The following is a 21821-nucleotide window of genomic DNA, read 5'->3' as shown; positions in this document are numbered from 1 at the left end:
GCCACATGACCCGGAAGCTGTCTGCGGACAAATGCTGGCTCCCTCGGCCTATAGAGCGAGATGAGCGCCGCAACCCCAGAGTCGGACACGACTGGACCTGATGGTCAGGGGCCCCTTTACCTTTTAAGCAATTCTCAGCACCCTTAACAAGCTACATCTCCCAGGATTCTTTGAGGGAAGCCATGACTATTTAAAGTGGTATGATACTGCTTTAAATGAATGGTGCAGAAGTGGCCTAGTTCTATACTCTCATCCTACTCTGATTAACCCCTCTTCCCTCACTCAGTCTGGCTCCCCTCCCCTCATTAACCCAGTTCATATGTTAATTGTGTGAAAGTTGTCCTACATAATTACACTCAGGATTATAAAGGAAATTAAAGGTGTACTAAAGCAGGACAACAAAAGGGAAAGGGGAAAAAACCCTGAAGAAATTATCTGTGCACTCTTCACTGTGAAAATGAAAAGCACACCTTGCCTGAACTGACTTTTTGCAGGGAGTCCAAAGACAAATAGTAATGACAGGAGACAACATTCTAGGCTTTACTAACAGTCAAATAATAACAAATTATCATGTCCAGGTGACATCTACCTGAAAGTTTTAAATAACACAGATATTAAACTGCTGATTTTCTGATGTCTCAAATCACTCACATTTATGCGTGAAACTCCCTCAGCTCCCTCAACACACAGCACACATTTAGAAATATGGCTATAGTTCTCAATAACCACCACAACAATGAATCCACAAACAAAATGTAGTGATCTGACCATTTTGGGTTTGAATTCAGAACATCCTATTATTATGGCTTGGAAGCAAGAATCCACCCTTGGATTTCTTTATTAATTTCTGATAGAATACACTGAGAAGAAGCTATCAGAAAACAGCATTTTTCTTTCCTTCAAAATGTATACACTTACATTAGAATTCTGGGGGGGGGATGAAAACTGGGAAATACAAGCTAGCTGTTCCTTCAAAGACAACTCCAGCCATGAGGTTCTAAAATGCAAGAGTGCACCTTGCTAATGCAGCTGGACAGCTCATCAAATGGTTAATGTAGGATGCCTTACCATTTGACGCAGCTACCAGCCTTTAGCATGGGACTCGGGTGGCGCTGTGGTCTAAACCACTGAGCTTGCTGATCAGAAGGTCAGCAGTTCGAATCCCTGCGACGGAGTGAGCTTCCATTGTTCGGTCCCTGCTTCTGCCAACCTAGCAGCTCGAAAGCACGTCAAAGTGCAAGTAGATAAACAGGTACCACTCCGGTGGGAAGGTAAACAGCGTTTCCGTGCGCTGCTCTGGTTCGCCAGAAGTGGTTTAGTCATGCTGGACACATGACCCAGAAGCTGTCTGCGGACAAATGCCAGCTCCCTCGGCCTATAGAGCAAGATGAGCACGCAACTCCAGAGTCGTCCGCGACTGGACCAGATGGTCCGGGGTCCCTTTACCTTTACCAGCCTTTAGCACATGTTAAAATTCACAGCAGGGGGGATGACAACTCCCTCCCGCTTTTTAATCAATATTGAGAATCACTTCTTGAGTCCACTATCTGTACAGATCTGTTCATGAAACTTGCCTTCAGCTTCTGGAACTGGGAACAAAATGCTGCTGGTTCCCCTTTGGTGACTTTAAACAATCTACTTGACCTAAAACCTGCTTGACACTGCCTCTCAAAGAACTAGAGATGTAAGGATTCCTAGAAATCTAGTGCTGAATATTTTCTTCAAGGCTTTCTCCAAAGGGCTGACATTCAGAGTACTAAACAACTTGCAACCCTCAAAATGGGGGAAGTGAGGGGGAGGGGAGAGAGAGAGAGAGAGAGAGAGAGAGAGAGAGAGAGAGAGAGAGAGAGAGAGAGAGAGAGAATGACCTTCCACCCATGCCTTCTCTGTCTCATTTGGTAGAAGTCTCAGAAAGGCAACCGTAACAATATTCCCTCCCCATGCAATCTGCTAGGTGACAAGCAGTATTCATTTGCTGCTTGGTCAGTCTAAAATGCTTCCATCTGCGGAACCTTATCCAACTGCTTCTCGTCTGGGAGTGAGATACGCTTCCATGAAAAAAGATGAGATATGCTTCCATAAAAACAACTGGTATCTTCCCATAATGGCTTGATAATTGGCAATTTGGAAAGCCAAAGCTGCTGAAGAATAAACTTTCCTCCTAATCATGTCCAGTTCTCTGCCCTCCTTATCTATACAAGCCAAGTAAATTATATGCCCTTCATGGCCTCTACCACTAATGAGTTAGCTGGGGGATGAGTAAATAGAAAAGAACCCTATGCTGGGTCTTATACATATATTATTTTTTATCTTTCTCCTAGCAGCAGAAGCTGGCACTAGAATCTCCCACAGACGCGAAGCCGCATCCAAGAGACCCAGCATTACAAACAAAGGCAAAGCTAGAAGACCCATAAATTCCAAATTGAGGTTCTAAATAAGAATCAAATGCTTTCAGTAAATGGGGAGGCGTTCCTGATTGCAGGGGTTCCCCATCACGTGGAAACTCACACTTAGGTTTCCCTCTTGCATATATCCCCGCATATGCATGCATATACCGGGGACAGGACCAGTGGTGCAGAGTCCATTTGTGCAATGAATGCAGAAAAGAGGGCTTTGGGGTGCTGGTGTTCAAAGCAACCCTCCGATTCCAAATGAGACCTAGTTTCCACTGCTAATGTCAACATCACAGACTCTCTTTACTTCTAAATTACTAAACATCCGAATGCTATGTCTGCTTTGGAACAAAGAAACGTTGCAATGGTAATCCACACTCTCATAACCTACAGCGTTGATTATTGCAACAGAGTCTATGTGGGGCTGTCCTTGAACCAACAACAGTGGACGCTTGGGTTGTGAACATGATCTGTGTAGGAGGCACGTTCGCAACCCGCAGCGTTTGCAACCTGTGTCTGCGCGGGTCGCGATACAGCACTTCTGCGCATGCGCAAAGTGCAATTTAGTGCTTCTGCGCATGCACGCACGCCGAAACCCGGACATAACCCGTTCCAGTACTTCCGGGTTCAGTGCAGAGCGCAACCTGAAAAGACGCAACCTGAAGCGGGTGTCACCTGAGGTATGGCTGTACTTTAATTTTATGTTCCAATAAATTATAGAATATGTGACACTGTAAACATTTTACAGTAACTGTAACTGCTTACAGTACTGTAACATTACAGTTACAGAACAGTTAACTTTAAAGCTTTATATATTTCTACTCCAGTGGCACACCCAAGAGATTTGCAGCATAAAGAAGAAAACACACAGAAAAAATATCATGGACACTAACCAGACTAAAATGCAAGAGAGAAGTGAAGGCGGGGGGCGTGGATTAAACAAAGGCTTGCCTAAGGAAAAAAAAAATTCTTCAAATAGGCCAGGGGCAGGAGATAAAAACGGCATGGCATGGAATGCTACAGCTTATGAACAACAAGAGAGAAGACCTTGTTCCTTTTTTCTACCAACTGTGTCCAGATGGTGGTAGGAAATATACAGGAGGTACTCCTGCTGATCACAGTGGATGGACCAGAATACATGGTAGGAGATAATCCTTATATTTGTTGGTTGCCTCATACTGAAACTTCCAGGTGACATATAAGGAAGCCGATTAAAACAACCAAATACAAGCTATTAACAGATGCACCAGCCAATCACAACACCCCAGCTGCAACCCCAGCACAATATATATCTATAAATGTGTGTGTGTGTGCGCGCTTATATATACAGTATATGTGTGTGTGTATGTACAGTATATGCTTTAAAGCAGGTGACTCAGCACAGCCCTGCTTTGCTTCGGTGGGGGTGGGATTGCTCCAGCAGTGTTGGCGGCAAGGGCTGGGCTGGTACTTGGGCATGCCTGCCCACCCCAAGTGAATGTTACCTTAAATAGGATTAAAGTTTCAGTGTGCTTGCTCACATCCAGTTAATGACTAAGTCCAAACAACAGTTTTCAAATCTCAACCCTTTGCGCTTCCACACCCAATTTAAGGTGCTGGTGCTTACTTTTAAACCCCTAAATGGCTAGCAACCTGGATATGTGACCCAAATCAGCCTACAAAGCAAAGAGCCTTTTCTGTGGTGGCATGTGAACAATATATATATTCTGCCAATTTTCTAGTCTCTCCAGTGCCAGATTAAATCCTTTTAGATGGAATTTTAGTCAGAATTGATTCTTCAGTTCCCTTGTGTTTTAGACTTCCTTTTAATTTGTGACTCCTTTAGGGGCGCGCATGCACACACACACACACGCTCTACATATATTGTGCAGATTGTTTCCCTGGTTTCTTGTACACCACTCTGGAAACTTCTGATGAAGGGTGGTTAAGAAATATATTAAGTGAATAGATAAGACCGCTTCCCTGTCTTAAGATGGAAAGGAGAGGTACAGCTTCTTGTCATCAGAATACTGTTGACAGCAAACGTAAGCCAATAGCCTCCAGCAGCTTCAAGTAGATACTAACCAGCATGATAAGACAGAACTCTGCAGAACCCCATTATAAGTGGCCAGCATGGAGACAGGACTTAGGTAGCCGACAAATTACGTGCAAGTTTTATTCCGCCAGTCTTTTGTGTACTTTAATTTTGCTGACTGTGGATTTGTTTTATCTGCTTTTAGTTGAATGCTCTTTGGTTTTAATTGAAAGGAGCTGAAAAAGCCCCTACGCTACACACACACACATTCCACATTCGGGAAAAGAGTAGCATATATTCAGTACCTGAGGTATGTAAAAGAGACCCAGAAGATTGGCCACAGCAGTAGAGATCCCAGAACCAGTTGCTCCCACCACTGCGATCGTGGAGGGAATGTGCTCTGAGCAATTGCAGAACTCATCCAGATTCAGAGAGTCTATCTTGTTCTGGGCCACAAAACTCAGCGTGGCTTCCAGGGCTTTGGAGACCGTGTTGCAGGTATCAAATATGCTGTATCCAAGGGTCATGTTGGGAAGAAGCGTTGGGCTGTTGTTAATTTCCTCAATGGCAAAGATCATTGCCTGAAGCCAACGGAAACCACGAAAATTATACCTACGAAAAAGAGGGGGGAAATTAAAATAATGACAACAGGCTTGAAGGTGGGTGGAAAGAGTGAAGAACAAGTGTCTGAGTAAACTAAGAAGCATGGTCAAAGTCCATCTTTCCATCAAAAAGCTATGATTCTATTCATTTCAAAGAAGTAAACTCAAAACTGCAGAACAACTAGCCATTTCATACATGCTGAAACAGACAACAGACCAAGATTAATTTTGATAGTGACAGGCGAGGTGTGTAACTTTGTTGATTCTTCTGGACCTCTCAATGTTTTTTTTTTAAATGCCTATTGACCAAGGTATCCTTCTGGAACAGCTTCTTAGGCAGACATCCCCAAACTGGGCCCTCCAGCTGTTTTGGGACTACAATTCCCATCATCCCTGACCACTGGTCCTGTTAGCTAGGGATGACGGGAGTTGTAGTCCCAAAACAGCTGGAGGGCCGAGTTTGGAAATGCCCGTTCTTAAGGATAGCACTTGCAGGGGGAGGGCAAGCACTGCATTGCCATGGTTCTAGTCATTTTGGGGAAGTAGGTTCCAAAAGATAGGCAAAAAACTATTATTCTTCCCATTAGGAGTTATCCTAGCCACCTGGACCCCTAGTCAATCCAAACAATTATTTGCATAAAGAGGAACTTTTGTGATGGTGCTAAAACCAATCGGCTTCAAGCCCTCCAATTACTGACCTCCACGAGTCACTAACAGAATGCAGGGCAACAGCACCCACATCTGTGGAGAGCTCTCAGAGTCAGGCCAGTAATAGCAAGGTAGTTCTAACCTCCTCCACCCTCCCTCAGTGCTCCGAATGCACTATGCTCAAATTTTGCCTACTGTGGGAGCAAAGGAGGAGGTGATTATGTATTTATTACCGTGTCTGATAAATTTGCATGCCCTGAAATGAAGTTTCACAGGTGATCTGTAGTTTCTTTGCCCACCACTGTGCTATATCAGTGGTGGATGAAGAAACTTTCAGCCTATACATCTGCAGGGACAAGAATTGCAAAAGAGTTTGGGTGCCTGCACTAGCTACTGAAATGTACATTCACTATTTTTTTCAAGAGCTACAGATCAGCTGTAAAACTTCATTTCAAGGCATGCAAACTTATCAGACACCGTTCTGATTGTTCACAAAGCCGGGTGGGGGTGGGAAGCAGGGAAATAATAATTCCATTTATAGTCTTATGTCCCCCGTGGCTCTTTCGTAGGCTGCAATCTTTCCTTTTTTTCACATCAGTCTTGCTGGAGAGTCTTAGCAGAAGCCAACACCCTAATCGTAGCCACTGGCTACGAAGTTGTTATTTTTATGGAGGCTCCCTCTAAGGGTCGATTCCAACAGTTCCTGGGCAGAAACTAAAATGCATTCATTTATTAAACGTATATTAGGATTGCAGCCTTAGAAAGCTGGGCCACTTAAATAACAACAGAACAAGGCTTTAGGCTGCTTAGCAATATAGCGCTTAGTTTGAACTTGGTGGGTAGCAGGCTTTGGGCATGAGCGACTGTTAACACATTTTCATTTGGGCTCACCTTATGCATTCAACGGATTCTGGTCTAGATTTCAGATCCTGGTGTTTAGCAGCCACTCCAAAATGAATGGGGAACAGCCCCCCAAGAATAATGTCTCCTTTCTTCTGTGCCCTTTGATTCGGTCCATAGGCAGAGGTATTCCAAGTAAACGCAAAGAGGAGCAAACAGAAACTATAAAAAGTCATCGTTCCTCCTTTTCACGAGGGACAGAGGTTGCAAACTTCAAAATGGCTACACAAGAGGAGTAGGCCTAATAACCTTCAACAAGCCTTTTCACTTCTGAACACTGCACACTGCGGATCTGGTGGGGATGCCTGGTGTACGGTAAGCCACAGGGTAGCAGCCATAGTTCCACCATCTCCTCAGTGGTCTTCTCCATTGCAATTGACCCAATCCAGCAGTTTCTTGCTTCCTTAGAGCTTGTCGCTTGTTAGACGGAGCCCATCTTCAAGACCCCCTAAAAAGAAAACGGAGATGTAAAAAGGTTATCTCAGGTGCACTCTGAGCTGTCCTTAGACTGTGCCTCTTCCCCACTACCATCGCCTTAAAAATAAGGGATGCACTATGCCAAGGCTTCCCAAATCGTGGTCCATGGCCCACCAGTGGTTTGGGAGCATCATTTGGGTGGTCTGTGGCATGTCAACATTCAACATTCATATTGATTTTCAACTGTATTTTTTTCTTGCTTCTTGCTTCTTCTGTTGTATTTTATTGTATTGCAATTTGAATTCAATACAGTGGTACCTCGGGTTACAAACACCTCAGGTTACAAACACTTCGGGTTACAGACTTTGCTAACCCGGAAGTAATACCTCGAGTTAAGAACTTTACCTCAGGATAAGAACAGAAATAATGCAGCAGCGGCAGCGGGAGGCCCCATTAGCTAAAGTGGTACCTCAGGTTAAGAACCGTTTCAGTTTAAGAACGGACCTCCGGAACGAATTAAGTTCGTAACCAGAGGTACCACTGTATAAGATGAGAAGCAATGAAACCACAGTTAAAAATCACACAGCACCAAGCACAGCATATTGCTATTTCTGTAACAGGCAGAAAGATCAGCAAGTGACCCATCAATTTTAAAGGGGTACATGAGAAAAAAAAGGTTTGGAATTGGAAACCACTGCACTACGCATCTTACAGATTCATTCAGTTTCCTTTCTCATGAGTCTTTTGATAATATACAGCAAATGGTTTTAAAGGTCCGTAAGTTATTTTGCGGTGGGGGAAAGCAAATCATCAGTAACAATAACAGAGCCCCTTACGCCTGTCAACAAAATCACCCCCCATGCTATACAGAGATCATATCTCTGATCTCAAAGTTCTTCATTATTTTGCTGTTAAACATATTTATAGGCTACCTACAGTGCAAAACACTTCAGGCAGCCCACATGTTAAAAGTGACAAGGAGCAAATGCAATGCAATGGATTTTTTTAAATCGCAGAAACAGCAAGGCAAGGCAAATAAATAAAATTCAACAGAACAACACAGCCTGAACACAACAAAACCTGTACACAACCCTATTGGAAAGCCTGGACAAAGAGGAGGGCCTGGCACAGAAAAAACACAACATGTGGGGACAGGCTAGAAGGGGCATTTCGCATAAGTGGTGCCACAACCACTATAGCACTCTCCCCAGTCAGCACTTGTCAAGTTTGGGAGAGTGGGGATGTTGGATGTTGATTGGAGTTGTAGATAAATGTAGTGTTTGGACACGTTTGTGTGGTAAAAGGTGGCTTTTTCAGGTTCAGGGCTTTAAAGCTTAGCCACCAGCTCCATGAATAATTTGTACATGACCCTCCAACCCTTGCTGTGTTTGGCCTCAAAACATCTCTAGGATGTTGGTCATCAGACTCATCACTACTATGATTGTGGAACCGAGGCAGAGAGAAAGTGCCTTGCCAAGGCCATGCAACCAGTTCATGACAAACCCAAGTCCAGTCATGGCACATCACCACATTCTCTGCCATTCCAACCCTAATCATGGTCGCTCCTTAGAAGAAGATGAACAATCTGAAACAAGTAGACCTGCACAAAGAGTAAATAATCATACTGTAATCATAATCATAATTAAAATAGCCTTCTTCTTTTTACAGCTCAAAAGGGGCATACACAAGCATCATGATTCTAAAAATCTCAAACAACAAAGCAAAAATATATACATCAATAAAAAGCAACAAACCATTGGGGGGGGGAGAACTGCCTCCATCACCTGCACTTTCTTTCTCAGCTACCAAATATCCTACATTTTCCTTACAACAGGATTAATTGAGGGTGTGATGGACACAGCTAGATTCAATAGTTGTCTACTGAATTCACCTGCAAGCTGATTTGAGAGCAGGTTGATCACATGATCACTTTACATAAAATAAGATGGTGGGGGCCTAGGGATGTTGCCCCTCCAATTCCTCAGAGGACATGGTTCCCAGACCCCTCACCACCCTGGTAACACCCGCCTTTGGACACGCATTTCTAAAGTGTGGTCTGAAGATCAAGAGACCACCACCTTACTGAAGTTGAGCAGGTCAAGGTATGGTTGGTGCCTGGAGAGATGATGGTCTGGGAACCACATGTAAGCTGGCTTGGGTCCCAAGGTGGGAGAAAGGCAGAATATAAACTAATTCCTGTGCACTTCCTCCTCAAGTAAGAATGTGGCCAATGGCCCATCTAGTCCAGCATCCTGTTCTCACGGTGGCCAACCAGCTGTCTTTCTGAAACCTGCAAGCTGGATTCAAAGCACCAGAGCACTCTTCCCTCTGCACTCTTCCAGCAACTGGTATGCATAAGCACAGTTTAGCTATGGGCTGTGCAAAAAAGTCCTTTCTTTTATCTGTCCTGAATCCTCATACATTCAGTTTCATTGCAGGTCCATGAGCTCTATGAGAGACAGAAAACACCTCTTCTCTATCCATTTTCCCCATGCATAATTTCATAAACTTCTATTATGTTGTTTCTTGCTTGCTTTTTATCTAAACTAACAAGTCCCAAATCCTGCAACCTTTCTTTAATAGGTCACCCGCTTGATCATTTTGGCTGCCCTTTTCTGAACCTTTCTCAACTTTGCAATATCCTTCTTGAGGTGACCAGAACTGTATACACTAGTATTCCAAATGCATTCACAGAATCATAGAATTGTAGAGTTGGAAAGGACCATGAGGGTCATCTAGTCCAACCCCCTATAATGCAGGAATCTTTCACCCAAGATGAGTCTTGAACCCACAGCCCTGAGATGAAGAGTCTCATGCTCTACCAACTGAGCTATCTGTTCACACCATAGATTTGTATAACGGCATTATGATATTGGCAGTTTTATTTTTCAATTCATTTCCCAAGGATCCCTGGTATGGAATCTGCCTTTTTCATGGCCAATGTACACTGGGTTGGCATCTTCATTAAACTATCTACTATGACCAGCGTTGGAAATTCGCCAGGCACATTGTGCACCTTGCAATCGGCCACTTGCAACCAAGTGAAGAAGCAACAGGTGCCAGGATGCAACTGGAGGTGCCTGGCTGCAGATCCTTGGATCTTGGTTGTTTTCAAACACTAGCAACACATCCTCTAGAATTCTATTCATTATATTTTATCGGCACAGAATGAATTTCAGGAACCAAAAAGTTGTACTGAAAAATACAACTTTCAAGCCATCCGGCCCCAAAATGGCAACTAGGCATTCCGTTTTCACAACTGCAAACCTGGTTTAAGGAGCCATTGGCGCCTAGCTTATACATCTGAGTTTCAAACACTGACTATGACCCTCACGTCTTACTCCTGGTCTGTCACTGCAAGTTCAGACCCCATGAGCATATACGTGAAATTGAAATATATATTTTTGCCCCAACGTGCATCATTTTACACTCGTTTACATGTAGCCAGACAGTCCTGCAAAGAAAGGAGTAAGAATGTTGTTGAATAGGTGGGGCAGGTCAAAGGATCCTAGACTCAGCCCCTTCCCCCAGCAGACAAATCCACAATAGCTCTGAGCAGCAGAGAGCATAGGTCTGAAAGCAGAAACAGTACAGCATACCGGTAGCAACTTTAATTCTTCTAATTGCAGCCCGCATCAATGATTTGTTAATACCCGACTCTACCCGGGTTCCTAACTAATGGACAGTAATGAGGGCAGCCCTGCTTAAGCACATGATGTCCCTAAAAATAATTTTTGGAAGTGTTTTAAAAAAAATGCAACCCAAAATATATTGGTTACACTTTCTCTCTGTGAAGGTGATCTTTCTGCACAAGCTGGAATGCGCAAACACCTCGGGTCACCCTTCAGTGATCATCAGCCAGCTCACCTCCCTGCCAAGTCCACGGCAACACACGTTCCATCTCCGGGACGACGGTGTGACTTTTGGAGGCTCTATGCCTCATTTAGCCCTGGTAATGGCCTAATTGGGTTGGAAAAATGCAGGGGCAGGAGTGCGATTAAAAAACCAGCTTTGCGGTGCCTATTTCAGCCGTTGGAAAGGAAGGGAAGAAAGCAAAGAAGAACAAACTTCAACAAAAGGCTTTCTACTCTGAGCACTTAATAGTACATCTTTGCTTTTAATGAAGGCCGATGCTACCTGTTAACACTGAGCATTATCCCTGAAAGTATAAAGAGGGACAGTAAAAACACACACACATCATTTCTGTAAAGGTCTGTGCATGATTCACTCTCTGCAGTTCCGTAAAACACACACACACACACACACACACAAAACCTACTCCACCCCCTTTCAAACCCAAAGGCTTTGCCTTCAGCTCTCTGAGTAGACTGTAGTTATTGTAGAGTTAATAGATGATTTTACTTGGGAGGAAAGAAAGTGACACAGGGAAATTCGAGTGACGAACCCCGCCATCTCATTCAAAAGACATCAGTTCGGGCAGTTCCACTACTATGCACTTTTCACGCTTCTTTTTTTTACACGAATCCATTAAAATATGTGGTCCTTGATAACGTTTCGCTGGTTAATTGCACAAATAGTGCTTATTCCTGCTATAATTCCTCCCCTATTTTACAAATGTTTTAAAACGTCACGTTTTATCAATGCTCCAAGGCCTCTAAAATTACTGCTAAAAGCAAGTTTTTGTTTTTTTAAAAGCACAAACAGATATCCTAATGTTGCATGTTCCTAATTGGAACGTGCAAGTGTTACAAAAGACGAGGGTTGACATCTTAAAAACATAACATTTTAGGATTTATTTCTGAGTAAGCATCCACAAGTGTGTTGTTTGGTCCGATTATTTGGAAGTAGCAAAGAAAAAAATAAAACAAGTTAAGAGTTGTTTATGCTTTCCTCCCATGCCTAGTTTAGCAACTGCTAATTTAGACCAACAATAAAGCTCTAGTATGTGACATTTCTAAACTTACATTAGACAACATTTTAAGCCACTTTAGCTTCAGCCCCCAAGTCATACAGGTATAGGATTGCACCATAAATATTCCAGCAGGGGGAGAGTTGGGAATGAAGGGCCACTCCATCAACTACTAGGCTGACAGACCAACTGCCTTTTGACTCCTCCCCAATCTGAGCTGTTTCCATTCAAGCTGCTGTTTAAGGAACTATGTAACTTTAAGAACTGGTGCCTATGTTTGCTTGTTTTGATTTTCATTCCCCATCCCTTTCCCCCCTGTCTATTATATTGTAAGTGTGGAAGGACTGCCTTTTGTTGAAGTTGTTGCTTTTATTGTTGCTATTGGTGTTGAACTGGGAGACTTTTTGGCTTAAAACCAGGGTGATAGATAGATAAATGCGTTAAAGATAATGTTGCACAATCATAGAATCATAGAATCATAGAGTTGGAAGAGACCACAAGGGCCATCCAGTCCAACCCCCTGCCAAGCAGGAAACACCATCAAAGCATTCCTGACAGATGGCTGTCAAGCCTCTGCTTAAAGACCTCCAAAGAAGGAGACTCCACCACACTCCTTGGCAGCAAATTCCACTGCCGAACAGCTCTTACTGTCAGGAAGTTCTTTCTAATGTTTAGGTGGAATTTTCTTTCTTGTAGTTTGAATCCGTTGCTCCGTGTCCGCTTCTCTGGAGCAGCAGAAAACAATCTTTCTCCCTCCTTTATATGACATCCTTTTATATATTTGAACATGGTTATCATATCACCCCTTAACCTTCTCTTCTCCAGGCTAAACATACCCAGCTCCCTAAGCCGTTCCTCATAAGGCATCGTTTCCAGGCCTTTGACCATTTTGGTTGCCCTCTTCTGGACACGTTCCAGCTTATCAGTATCCTTCTTGAACTGTGGTGCCCAGAACTGGACACAATACTCCAGGTGAGGTCTGACCAGAGCAGAATACAGTGGTACTATTACCTCCCTTGATCTAGATGCTATACTCCTATTGATGCAGCCCAGAATTGCATTGGCTTTTTTAGCTGCTGCATCACACTGCTGACTCATGTCAAGTTTGTGGTCAACCAAAACTCCTAGATCCTTTTCACATGTACTGCTCTCAAGCCAGGTGTCTCCCATCCTGTATCTGTGCCTTTCATTTTTTTTGCCCAAGTGTAGTACTTTACATTTCTCCTTGTTAAAATTCATCTTGTTTGCTTTGGCCCAGTTGTCTAATCTGTTAAGGTCATTCTGAAGTGTGATCCTGTCCTCTGGGGTGTTAGCCACCCCTCCCAACTTGGTGTCATCTGCAAACTTGCTCAGGATTCCCTCAAGCCCATCATCCAAGTCATTGATAAAGATGTTGAACAAGACTGGGCCCAAGACAGAACCCTGTGGCACCCCACTAGTCACCACTCTCCAGGATGAGGAGGAGCCATTGATGAGCACCCTTTGGGTTCGGTCAGTAAGCCAGCTACAAATCCACTGAATGGTAGCATTGTCTAGCCCACCTTTTACCAGCTTCTTTACAAGAATATCATGGGGCACCTTGTCAAAGGCCTTGCTGAAATCAAGATAGGCTACATCCACAGCGTTCCCTTCATCTACCAGGCTTGTAATTCTGTCAAAAAATGAGATCAGATTAGTCTGACATGACTTATTTTTCAGGAACCCATGCTGACTTTTAGTGATCACAGAGTTTCTTTCTAGGTGCTCACAGACTGTTTGCTTAATGATCTGCTCTAGAATCTTTCCTGGTATTGATGTCAGGCTGACTGGGCGGTAATTGTTTGGGTCCTCTCTTTTCCCCTTTTTGAAAATAGGGACAACATTTGCCCTCCTCCAGTCTGCTGGAACTTCGCCTGTTCTCCAGGAATTTTCAAAGATTATTGCCAGTGGTTCTGAAATCACCTCTGCCAGTTCTTTTAATACTCTTGGATGTAGTTCATCTGGCCCTGGAGACTTGAATACATCTAAACTAGCCAAGTATTCTTGTACTACCTCCTTACTTATTCTGGGCTGTGTTTCCCCTGCTGAATCATCTGCTCCATATTCTTCAGGTCGGGCGTTGTTTTCTTTCTTGGAGAAGACTGAGGCAAAGAAGGCATTGAGGAGTTCTGCCCTTTCTCTGTCCCCTGTTTGCATTTCACCATCTTCTCCTCTGAGTGACCCCACTGTTTCCTTGTTTTTCCTTTTGTTACGGACATACCCATAAAAGCCCTTTTTGTTGCTTTTAACCTCTCTGGCGAGCCTGAGTTCATTCTGTGCTTTAGCTTTTCTGACTTTGTCTCTACACGTGCTGGCTATATGTTTGAATTCCTCTCTGGAGATTTCCCCCCTTTTCCATTTTTTGTACATATCCCTTTTAAATCTTAACTCAGTCAAAAGTTCTTTAGATAGCCAGCCTGGCTTCTTTAGGCACCTTCCATGTTTCCGTCTCATTGGTATTGCCTGAAGTTGTGCTTTTAATATCTCCCTTTTAACAAACTCCCAACCATCATGAACTCCCTTCCCTTTTAGTATTACTGTCCATGGGATTTCACCCAGCGTTTCCCTAAGTTTTCTGAAGTCGGCTTTCTTAAAGTCTAGAATTTGGACCTTAGTATGCTTGGTTGCTCCTTTCCGCTGGATAATAAACTCCAGAAGAGCATGGTCACTCCCACCTAATGATCCTGCCACTTCTACCCCACTAACCAAGTCATCACTATTGGTTAGGACCAGATCTAAAATGGCTGATCCTCTTGTTGCCTCTCCCACTTTCTGGACAATGAAGTTGTCTGCAAGGCCAGTGAGGAATCTGTTCGACCTTATGCTCTTGGCTGAGTTTGACATCCAACAAATATCAGGATAGTTGAAATCCCCCATTACTACTATCTCACTTCCTTTGGAATGCTTGGCCATCTGTTCCAGGAAGGCATCATCTGTGTCCTCAGTTTGGCTTGGGGATCTATAGTAAACTCCCACAATGAGGTCACTGTTGTTTTTCTCTCCCTTAATTTTGACCCAGATACTCTCAATTTGGCTTTGAAGTTTTAAATCCTGGATCTCTTCACAGGTATACATATCCCGAACATATAAAGCTACTCCTCCTCCTTTCCTGTTTGGTCTATTTCTCTTAAATAGATTGTATCCCTCTATTACTACATTCCAGTCATGAGACTCATCCCACCAGGTTTCAGTGATGCCTATTATGTCATATTTAGTTTGCTGTACATATTTAGTTTGCAATCGATGTTTTCAAAACCACTGCTGGCATTTCTCAATTAAATGAACCACCATATATATTAATCCTACTATTAATTTGGGATTCTAGGGAGGTATTTACATAATTTATTAGTGTTACATTTTGGAAACAGCTAAGCTTAAGGTAGTGTGAACAAACTGGTTTTTGCAAGATTATCAAAACTGTTACCAGCTATGAAAATGCTTGGAGGGGAGAAAGTGACTTATAGGACATAGTAATTTCAGTATGGAGATCAATCATACAGAATGAATAAGGAACCGAACCCAATGTGTTTTGACTATAATGTACACAATTTTAGCTTAAGGCATGATCCCCAGAATGTAACCCCTGTGTAAATTGCAGGCTTACTATACAAATTCTACAATTCTATGATTCTATGCAAGGAACTTTAAAAACAATCTATAACACAGATGCCTTTCCTCCCCTCAAAAGGTAAAAAGTTTTTTTATAAATTACTGAAAATGCTAGGAGTAAAGTAGATAACAGGTGCTCAGTGTAATAATAATGAGCAACTGCTGTATACCACTCTGATATTTAATGAGAAGAGCGTATAAATACTTTTTATTTGCAAATTAATTAAATTGTGTCAAAATTAATTATTTTTCTTTATTGTACTCATAAAGCTTTACGTAATAAGTTTTGATTAAGACTGGTATTAAGTTAAAATATTTCTGCACACCACCAACATGCATTTCATCTTAGTAACTAGCTCTTCTGTAAGTTCCAATAGAGCATTTGTTTTAAAATATAGATTCCTGCCCATATCCATTCCCCTGTGTGTGTTTTTAAACTTAATTTCACTAAAGCAAGTTTTTCCCCTTATGTCAGCACTATGAGAGTTGCACCTGTGTTTGTGTCATTAGACCCAGATGAGTTCAAATGCTAACGCTGTTATACTGTGGGAGATACTGCAGTGAAGCAGAACATGCCCAGGTTGATTTTTGGATAATAAGCTTGAGGCTGCACTGTCAGCAAACAGAAAATCTTGTTTTGACTCAAAAGCTAAGTGGAATAAAGACAGAACGCACCGGAATTGAATTAGGGCACAGAAAGGAGCCTACCGGTACTTTTCATATGGTTTGAAAATTGGCAACAAGTAGTTACTAGAGGAAAAAGAATTGGTGAGAAGGAGGAAAAGGTTTCTCTTCTCTGTCTGTTGCCCCCACTGCTGCCCCTCTAATTCAGATAGCTGATTGCAAGTGTTGTTCCTTTACTCTCAACAGTTCTTAGTGCCACATTCTGTATTATGCATTTGAAGCACAGTTAAAGCTCATGACTTCACACAAATAATCCTGTAATTCCTGCCCTCCCCAGACCTACAATTCCCAGAACCCTTTACAAGCTATAGTTCCCAGGATTCTTTGTCATGTGCTTTAACTGTGCATTTGCTGTGTTTCAAATGTAAGGTGTGAATCTACCCATTGAGCGTGTCCCGCAGAAGGAAGCCAAGAGAGCAAGGGGTCTAGGAACAAAGTCTTATGAGAAATGGCTGGAAGAGTAAGGTAAAGGGACCCCTGACCGTTAAGTTCAGTCACGGACGACTCTGGGGTTGCGGCGCTCATTTCGCTTTACTGGCCTTGGGAGCTGGCGTTTGTCTGCAGACAGCCGCTTCTTAGTCTTCTGAACCAGAGCAGAGCATGGAAATGCTGTTTACCTTCCCGCCGGAGCGGTACCTATTTATCTACTTGCACTTTGACGTGCTTTCAAACGCTAGGTTGGCAGGAGTAGGGACTGAGCAACGGGAGCTCACCCCATTGTGGGGATTCGAACCGCCAACCTTCTGATCACAAGTAAGTATGTTTAATTTGGGAAGCTGGAGATTTAAGGGGACGCCTGAGTCTTCAAATATCTGAAGGGCTACGTCATGTAGAAGATGGAGCAGACTTGCTCTCTGTTTCCCCAGAGAACGAGAACAATGTGTAGGAATTGTAGGAGGAATAGATTAGGCTAAAGATTAGGAGACATTTCCTAACAGGAAAATCTGTTCACCAAGCTGCCTTAGGGGTTTCTTGGCCATCTGTCAGGGATGATGTAGCTGTGGATCCCGCACTGCACTGAGCAGAGGGGTGGGCCATAATACCTCCAGGGTCCCTTTTAACTCTCTGGCTATATTGGCTACAATGCGTCCACAGGAAATCCAGCAGGGGAAAATTCTGGCTGTTGTGTGCCTTCCTACCATCTCCAAAAAGACATTAACTTCTTCTTTTTTTGTATCAACAAACACATAACTTCTTGTCCTTCTCTCACACGTATGTGAAATATTGAATTTAGAGGAAATGAAGCATTATTTGGATCTGGAAAGTACCAAAACCAGATTGCTCTAAACCAGATTGCTTTTAATACAGATTAATAGTTGTCTTCCTTTCCTGTCACTGTGTGTTGACCCCTTAATTATTTAATTATTTGATTAATTATCACCTTGCTTCATGGGTACCTGCTTCTGAACTTTCTTTAAATATGACAGCCAGCAGTGCACACAGTATTCTGGAATCTCTTCCCTCATCAAGCACACTGTGTTACCACAGTCCAAAATGGCTTTTGTCGGGTTGTAGCAGATGGTAATCTATTGTACGTATAAGCTTTTGGCCACCCTCATGTGATGCTTAAACTATTTTAAGGGCTGCTGAAGATCTCTTGTCTATATGGCAGAAGTCCTTTGAATGATTAGCCGTCACACTTGCCTAGCCCATTTAGAGAAAAACATATATTGACACAAATAGTTGGCTTATTTCTACTTATCCATTCTATCTGCTCATTCATTATTCCCATGAAATTATTTCTTTAGCTGCTTAAGCAGACCTACACAAATTCATCCATCAACTAAACTGGAATAAGTACCTCTGGGCTTTTGACATAGCAGGATACCAGGCAGCATAAAGGTTCTGTCCACCAAGGTGTCTATGAATTTCAGGAATGCCCAGATCCCAATTCACTAAGGATTACTCATCTGCTCCACTTAAATGAATAGGAATGTCATGTTCTTAAGCAGATCCCCTTTATTCAATGCAGCTCATGCACAATAATTTCCAGGTGGATTGTGCTCACTAAATCCTCTCATTGTTTTTAAAATGACCAAAACCATATTTTGCATATGTGAAGTTAAAATTTCAGTGCTAGAACGCCTGGTTTCACCAATTGTGCCATTATAACCTTTGTTCCAAGTTTAATTTCCCTGTTAAATACTATGTTTAAATCATTCAGATCTTGACACTAAGAATAATAATAATAATAATAAACCACCCTTCAAAGATCACAGGGTGGTTTACAGTATAAGAACACAACACTTCATATGACAACAACAACAACAACAACAACAACAACAACAACAACAACAACAACAACAAGTAATAACCCCAAATGATCTGCAATATAGGTAAAGAAGAACAAGTCTTGTTGAAGAACCAGCAGCATGGCTTCCTCAACAGTAAGTCTTGTCTAACAAATATTTTAGAGGTGGGTGGGTTTTTTTAGAGTGTCAATGAACATATGAATGGGGTGATCCAGAAGACACTTTATCCTTAGGCTTTCATAAAGTTTTTGACCAAGTCCCTCCTCAAAGGCTCCTGTGTAAGCTTAGTTATCATGGGATATGAGAACAGACCCTCTTATGGATTAGTAACTGGTAAAAGAACGGGAAGCAACAAATAGGAATACAGTAGATGGTAAGTTCTCTCAGTGGATGAATGTAAGAAGTGGGTTCACCCAAGGATGGGTTTTGGGACCTGGGCTGTTTAATTTGTTTGTAACTGATCTAGAATTAAAGATGAACAGCAAGGTGGCAGAGTTTGCTGATGGCATTGCTTCTCTTGCCCTCTTCCTGGCTCTGACTATGCACCGGCTTCTGACCCCTCTGGTCCTTATTTGATGTTCTGGATGGAATGTGACCTCTACGTACCTTGGATTACATATTTATTTCTGACCTACTTGAATGGACAGCCCACTTCCTAACACGTAGAACCTGACATCATACAGTCTATCCCTACTGTGGCCTGACAATGACTTCCGCTGGCCATGGGCCAAGCTAGTCAGTGGTGAGATCTCAAAGGAAGAATCCTTTTTAAATAAAAAATGAAATTAAAAATTCCTGCAGACGGTGAAACCACTTGTTCCCCAAAACCGCTATGCAAAGCAGGTGTTGATGGTGAAGAGGGGCACATATGTTTGTGTGCACTTGAGGAAAAAACAATAACGTGGATGCCTCTGTGCAGGGCGGGGGGGGGGGGGAGAAAGACACATGGACAGTAAGAGCACCTTGCATAAAATGAGAGAGGGAAAGAATCTGATTTGCCAGGGTGCGCAAGAAAATATTTTGTTTAAGGAGAGATATATGCCTCTGTTGGGTGCACTTCTTGAGGCAATTTAGAAAGAACATTGTCTCACTACATACTTTGGGGGGCTGGATACCTATGATATTATCTCCCATTTAGTTATTTAAACATTTTTACAAGCTAGCTAAATCAACAAGCCCGTAAAAATCCCTAGCCCCAAAGAATATTTACTGGCTTACCTCGGCCACACAGGCTTAATTGCGACTTTAAAGCAATTGCTGAAAAATTGACACACATCATTTGCTCAGCCAAGGGGAGTTGGGGTGGGTAATTTAGATTGCTACACTGTGTAGCATCACTTCATAGTCCTGCTTTTCCCTTATGTAGGGTCAGTGTTTCTCAAACTTGGGTTCCCAGCTGTTGCTGGACTACAACTCCCATCACCTCCGACCACTGGTCCTGCTAGCTAGGGATGATGGGAACTGTAGTTCAACAGCAGCTGGGGACCCAAGTTTCTTCAGTTGTGTGTGTGGGGGGGGGATCTCTAAATTGTGGACAATCTTGGCTATCAGACTGAAAAAGATAACTACCCATCTGTGCTCTGCAGGCATGAACTATGTAGAAGTGATTCAGGGGCAAATATCAATGCAAAAGTTAAGGCTGTTGCTAGGCATTACTACGTAAGCCTCTGCGTAGTAACTTGTGCCTCTCTGCTCTCCTTTTTAAATGTTATGTTCATTATATAACAAAAAACCCAAAGGAACCGCTTTTCTGCCTGAGTGTCTGAAAAAACAATTCTTACTCACTACAGGCAACCAAGTTCAATGGCACTTTCCCCCACATGTGCACGTGATTGTAGCTTGCGGAGCTCCCAAGCATGCTCCACTGAAACGAACTCTGTCCCGAGCAGATCCTTTTTATTTCAATGCAGCTCCTGCAAGAGACCTTCCTTGCTGCATTGTGCCCACTAAACCCTCTACTGTAATTTGGTTTTGTGTGTTTTTTTTAAACCCGGCAACAACCCGGAGCCTGAAATGTATTTCACATGCCCTCATTTGCCAGAACACTTAATTTCACAAATTGTGCCAATCTCATCGTTGCTGCAAACCTCGCTGAAAACTGGCCCTGAGTTAATCATTCTAATCAACAGTTACCTTTTCTCACTTTGATCCACACATGATTTACAGGACACAAAACACAACCAGGGAGAGCTGCAGGACCCACATCACCCCTGTTAGGTCAGCAGCCCAATCCTAAACAGGCTTGCAGTAAGAGCTGCTTCTCAACAGTGGAACGGACTCCCTTGGAAGGTGATGGACTCTACTTCCCTGGAGGTTTTTTAAATCAGAGGCTGAATCATAGAGTTGGAAGGGGTCACGGGAGTCATCTAGCCCAACCCCCTGCAATGCAGGAATCGTTTGCCCAACATGGGACTTGAACCCACGACCCCGTCTCATGCTTTACCAAGTGAGTTGAGTGGCCATCTGTCATGTATTACCGAGATTCCTACATTGCAGTGGGCTGGATTAGATGACCCTCGCGGGTCCCTTTCCAACCCTACAATTCTATGATTCTGTGACCCAGCGATTTTTAGGAACCTGAGGTTGCCACTGCTGGACACAGAAGGCCTTGCTTCCCAGGGTGGGGCTGTCCTATGAATATGAAGGGACCATAGGAGCCAACTCCTAGCCCCCCCCCAATAAAATATTTGGGGGGGGGGCTGGGCCCATCCATTGCCATTCAAATTGTGTGTGTCATGTGATCGATTATGCGAGGCGGGGCTTACTTGCCCCCACCAATATTTTATTCAAGTTGGCACCCCTGGAAGGGGCCGCACAAGGAAATCCTAAGCTTGTTGACTCGGCATCGAGACTCGCTTCGTTTCGACGGGGTTTGCTCTGAAGGAAATGCACTATAGGCTCGCAACCCAAGTTCCCACTCTAGACCCCACTTCTAAATCCACTTCTAAACTGAGACGTGGTCAGATAACGAGGTTTTTTGTTGTTAATAAATAAATAAATAAATAATAAAAAATAATAAAAAATAAATAAATAAATAAATAAATAAATAAAGCACACAAACCCGAAAGGCTCCTTCACGAGCCCAGCGCACAGCCGCCTCAAAACCGGGCACAAACTTGCCCGCTTGCTGGGTCGGTGTGTGCATGGTAAGAAGAAGCACCCAAAATGCCCCCCTCCCAAGACACCCCCAGGTGAAAGCAGCACCACCCCCAAAGAAAGCGACACACTCCCACCCTCGCTCCGTCCCCCGCGCGCCCAGTACCAGAATTTCTCACGGAGAAGAAGAAGCGCGCTCCGGAATCCGCAGCGCCCGCAGGGAAACTTTCCCGCCGCTTCCCGAGCAGCGACGACGACGACGACGCGCAACTCGGCGCGCTCGGCCGACCGTCTGTCTTCTAATCGCCCCGCGAAGAC

At 43.3% G+C, this 21821-nt stretch overlaps 1 protein-coding gene across 1 annotated transcript in view; it reads right to left on the bottom strand.

Moving 5' to 3' along the window:
- Positions 1-21821, bottom strand: part of CASR (calcium sensing receptor) — a 47462-nt gene extending 25641 nt beyond the window's left edge. The window contains exons 1-3 of the mRNA XM_060269210.2: positions 21670-21821; positions 6549-7005; positions 4713-5019 (exon numbers count right to left, since the gene is read on the bottom strand). Coding sequence (XP_060125193.1) covers positions 4713-5019; positions 6549-6733 — 492 coding nt within the window. The 5' untranslated portion in view covers positions 6734-7005; positions 21670-21821. The remainder of the gene's footprint in view (positions 1-4712; positions 5020-6548; positions 7006-21669) is intronic.

Source organism: Zootoca vivipara, chromosome 15 (assembly GCF_965207765.1).
Source record: "Zootoca vivipara chromosome 15, rZooViv2.hap1.1, whole genome shotgun sequence".
NCBI lineage: Eukaryota > Metazoa > Chordata > Lepidosauria > Squamata > Lacertidae > Zootoca > Zootoca vivipara.
The sequence above is the reverse complement of the archived record's forward strand: the minus strand, read 5'-3'. Positions and strand labels throughout refer to the sequence as shown.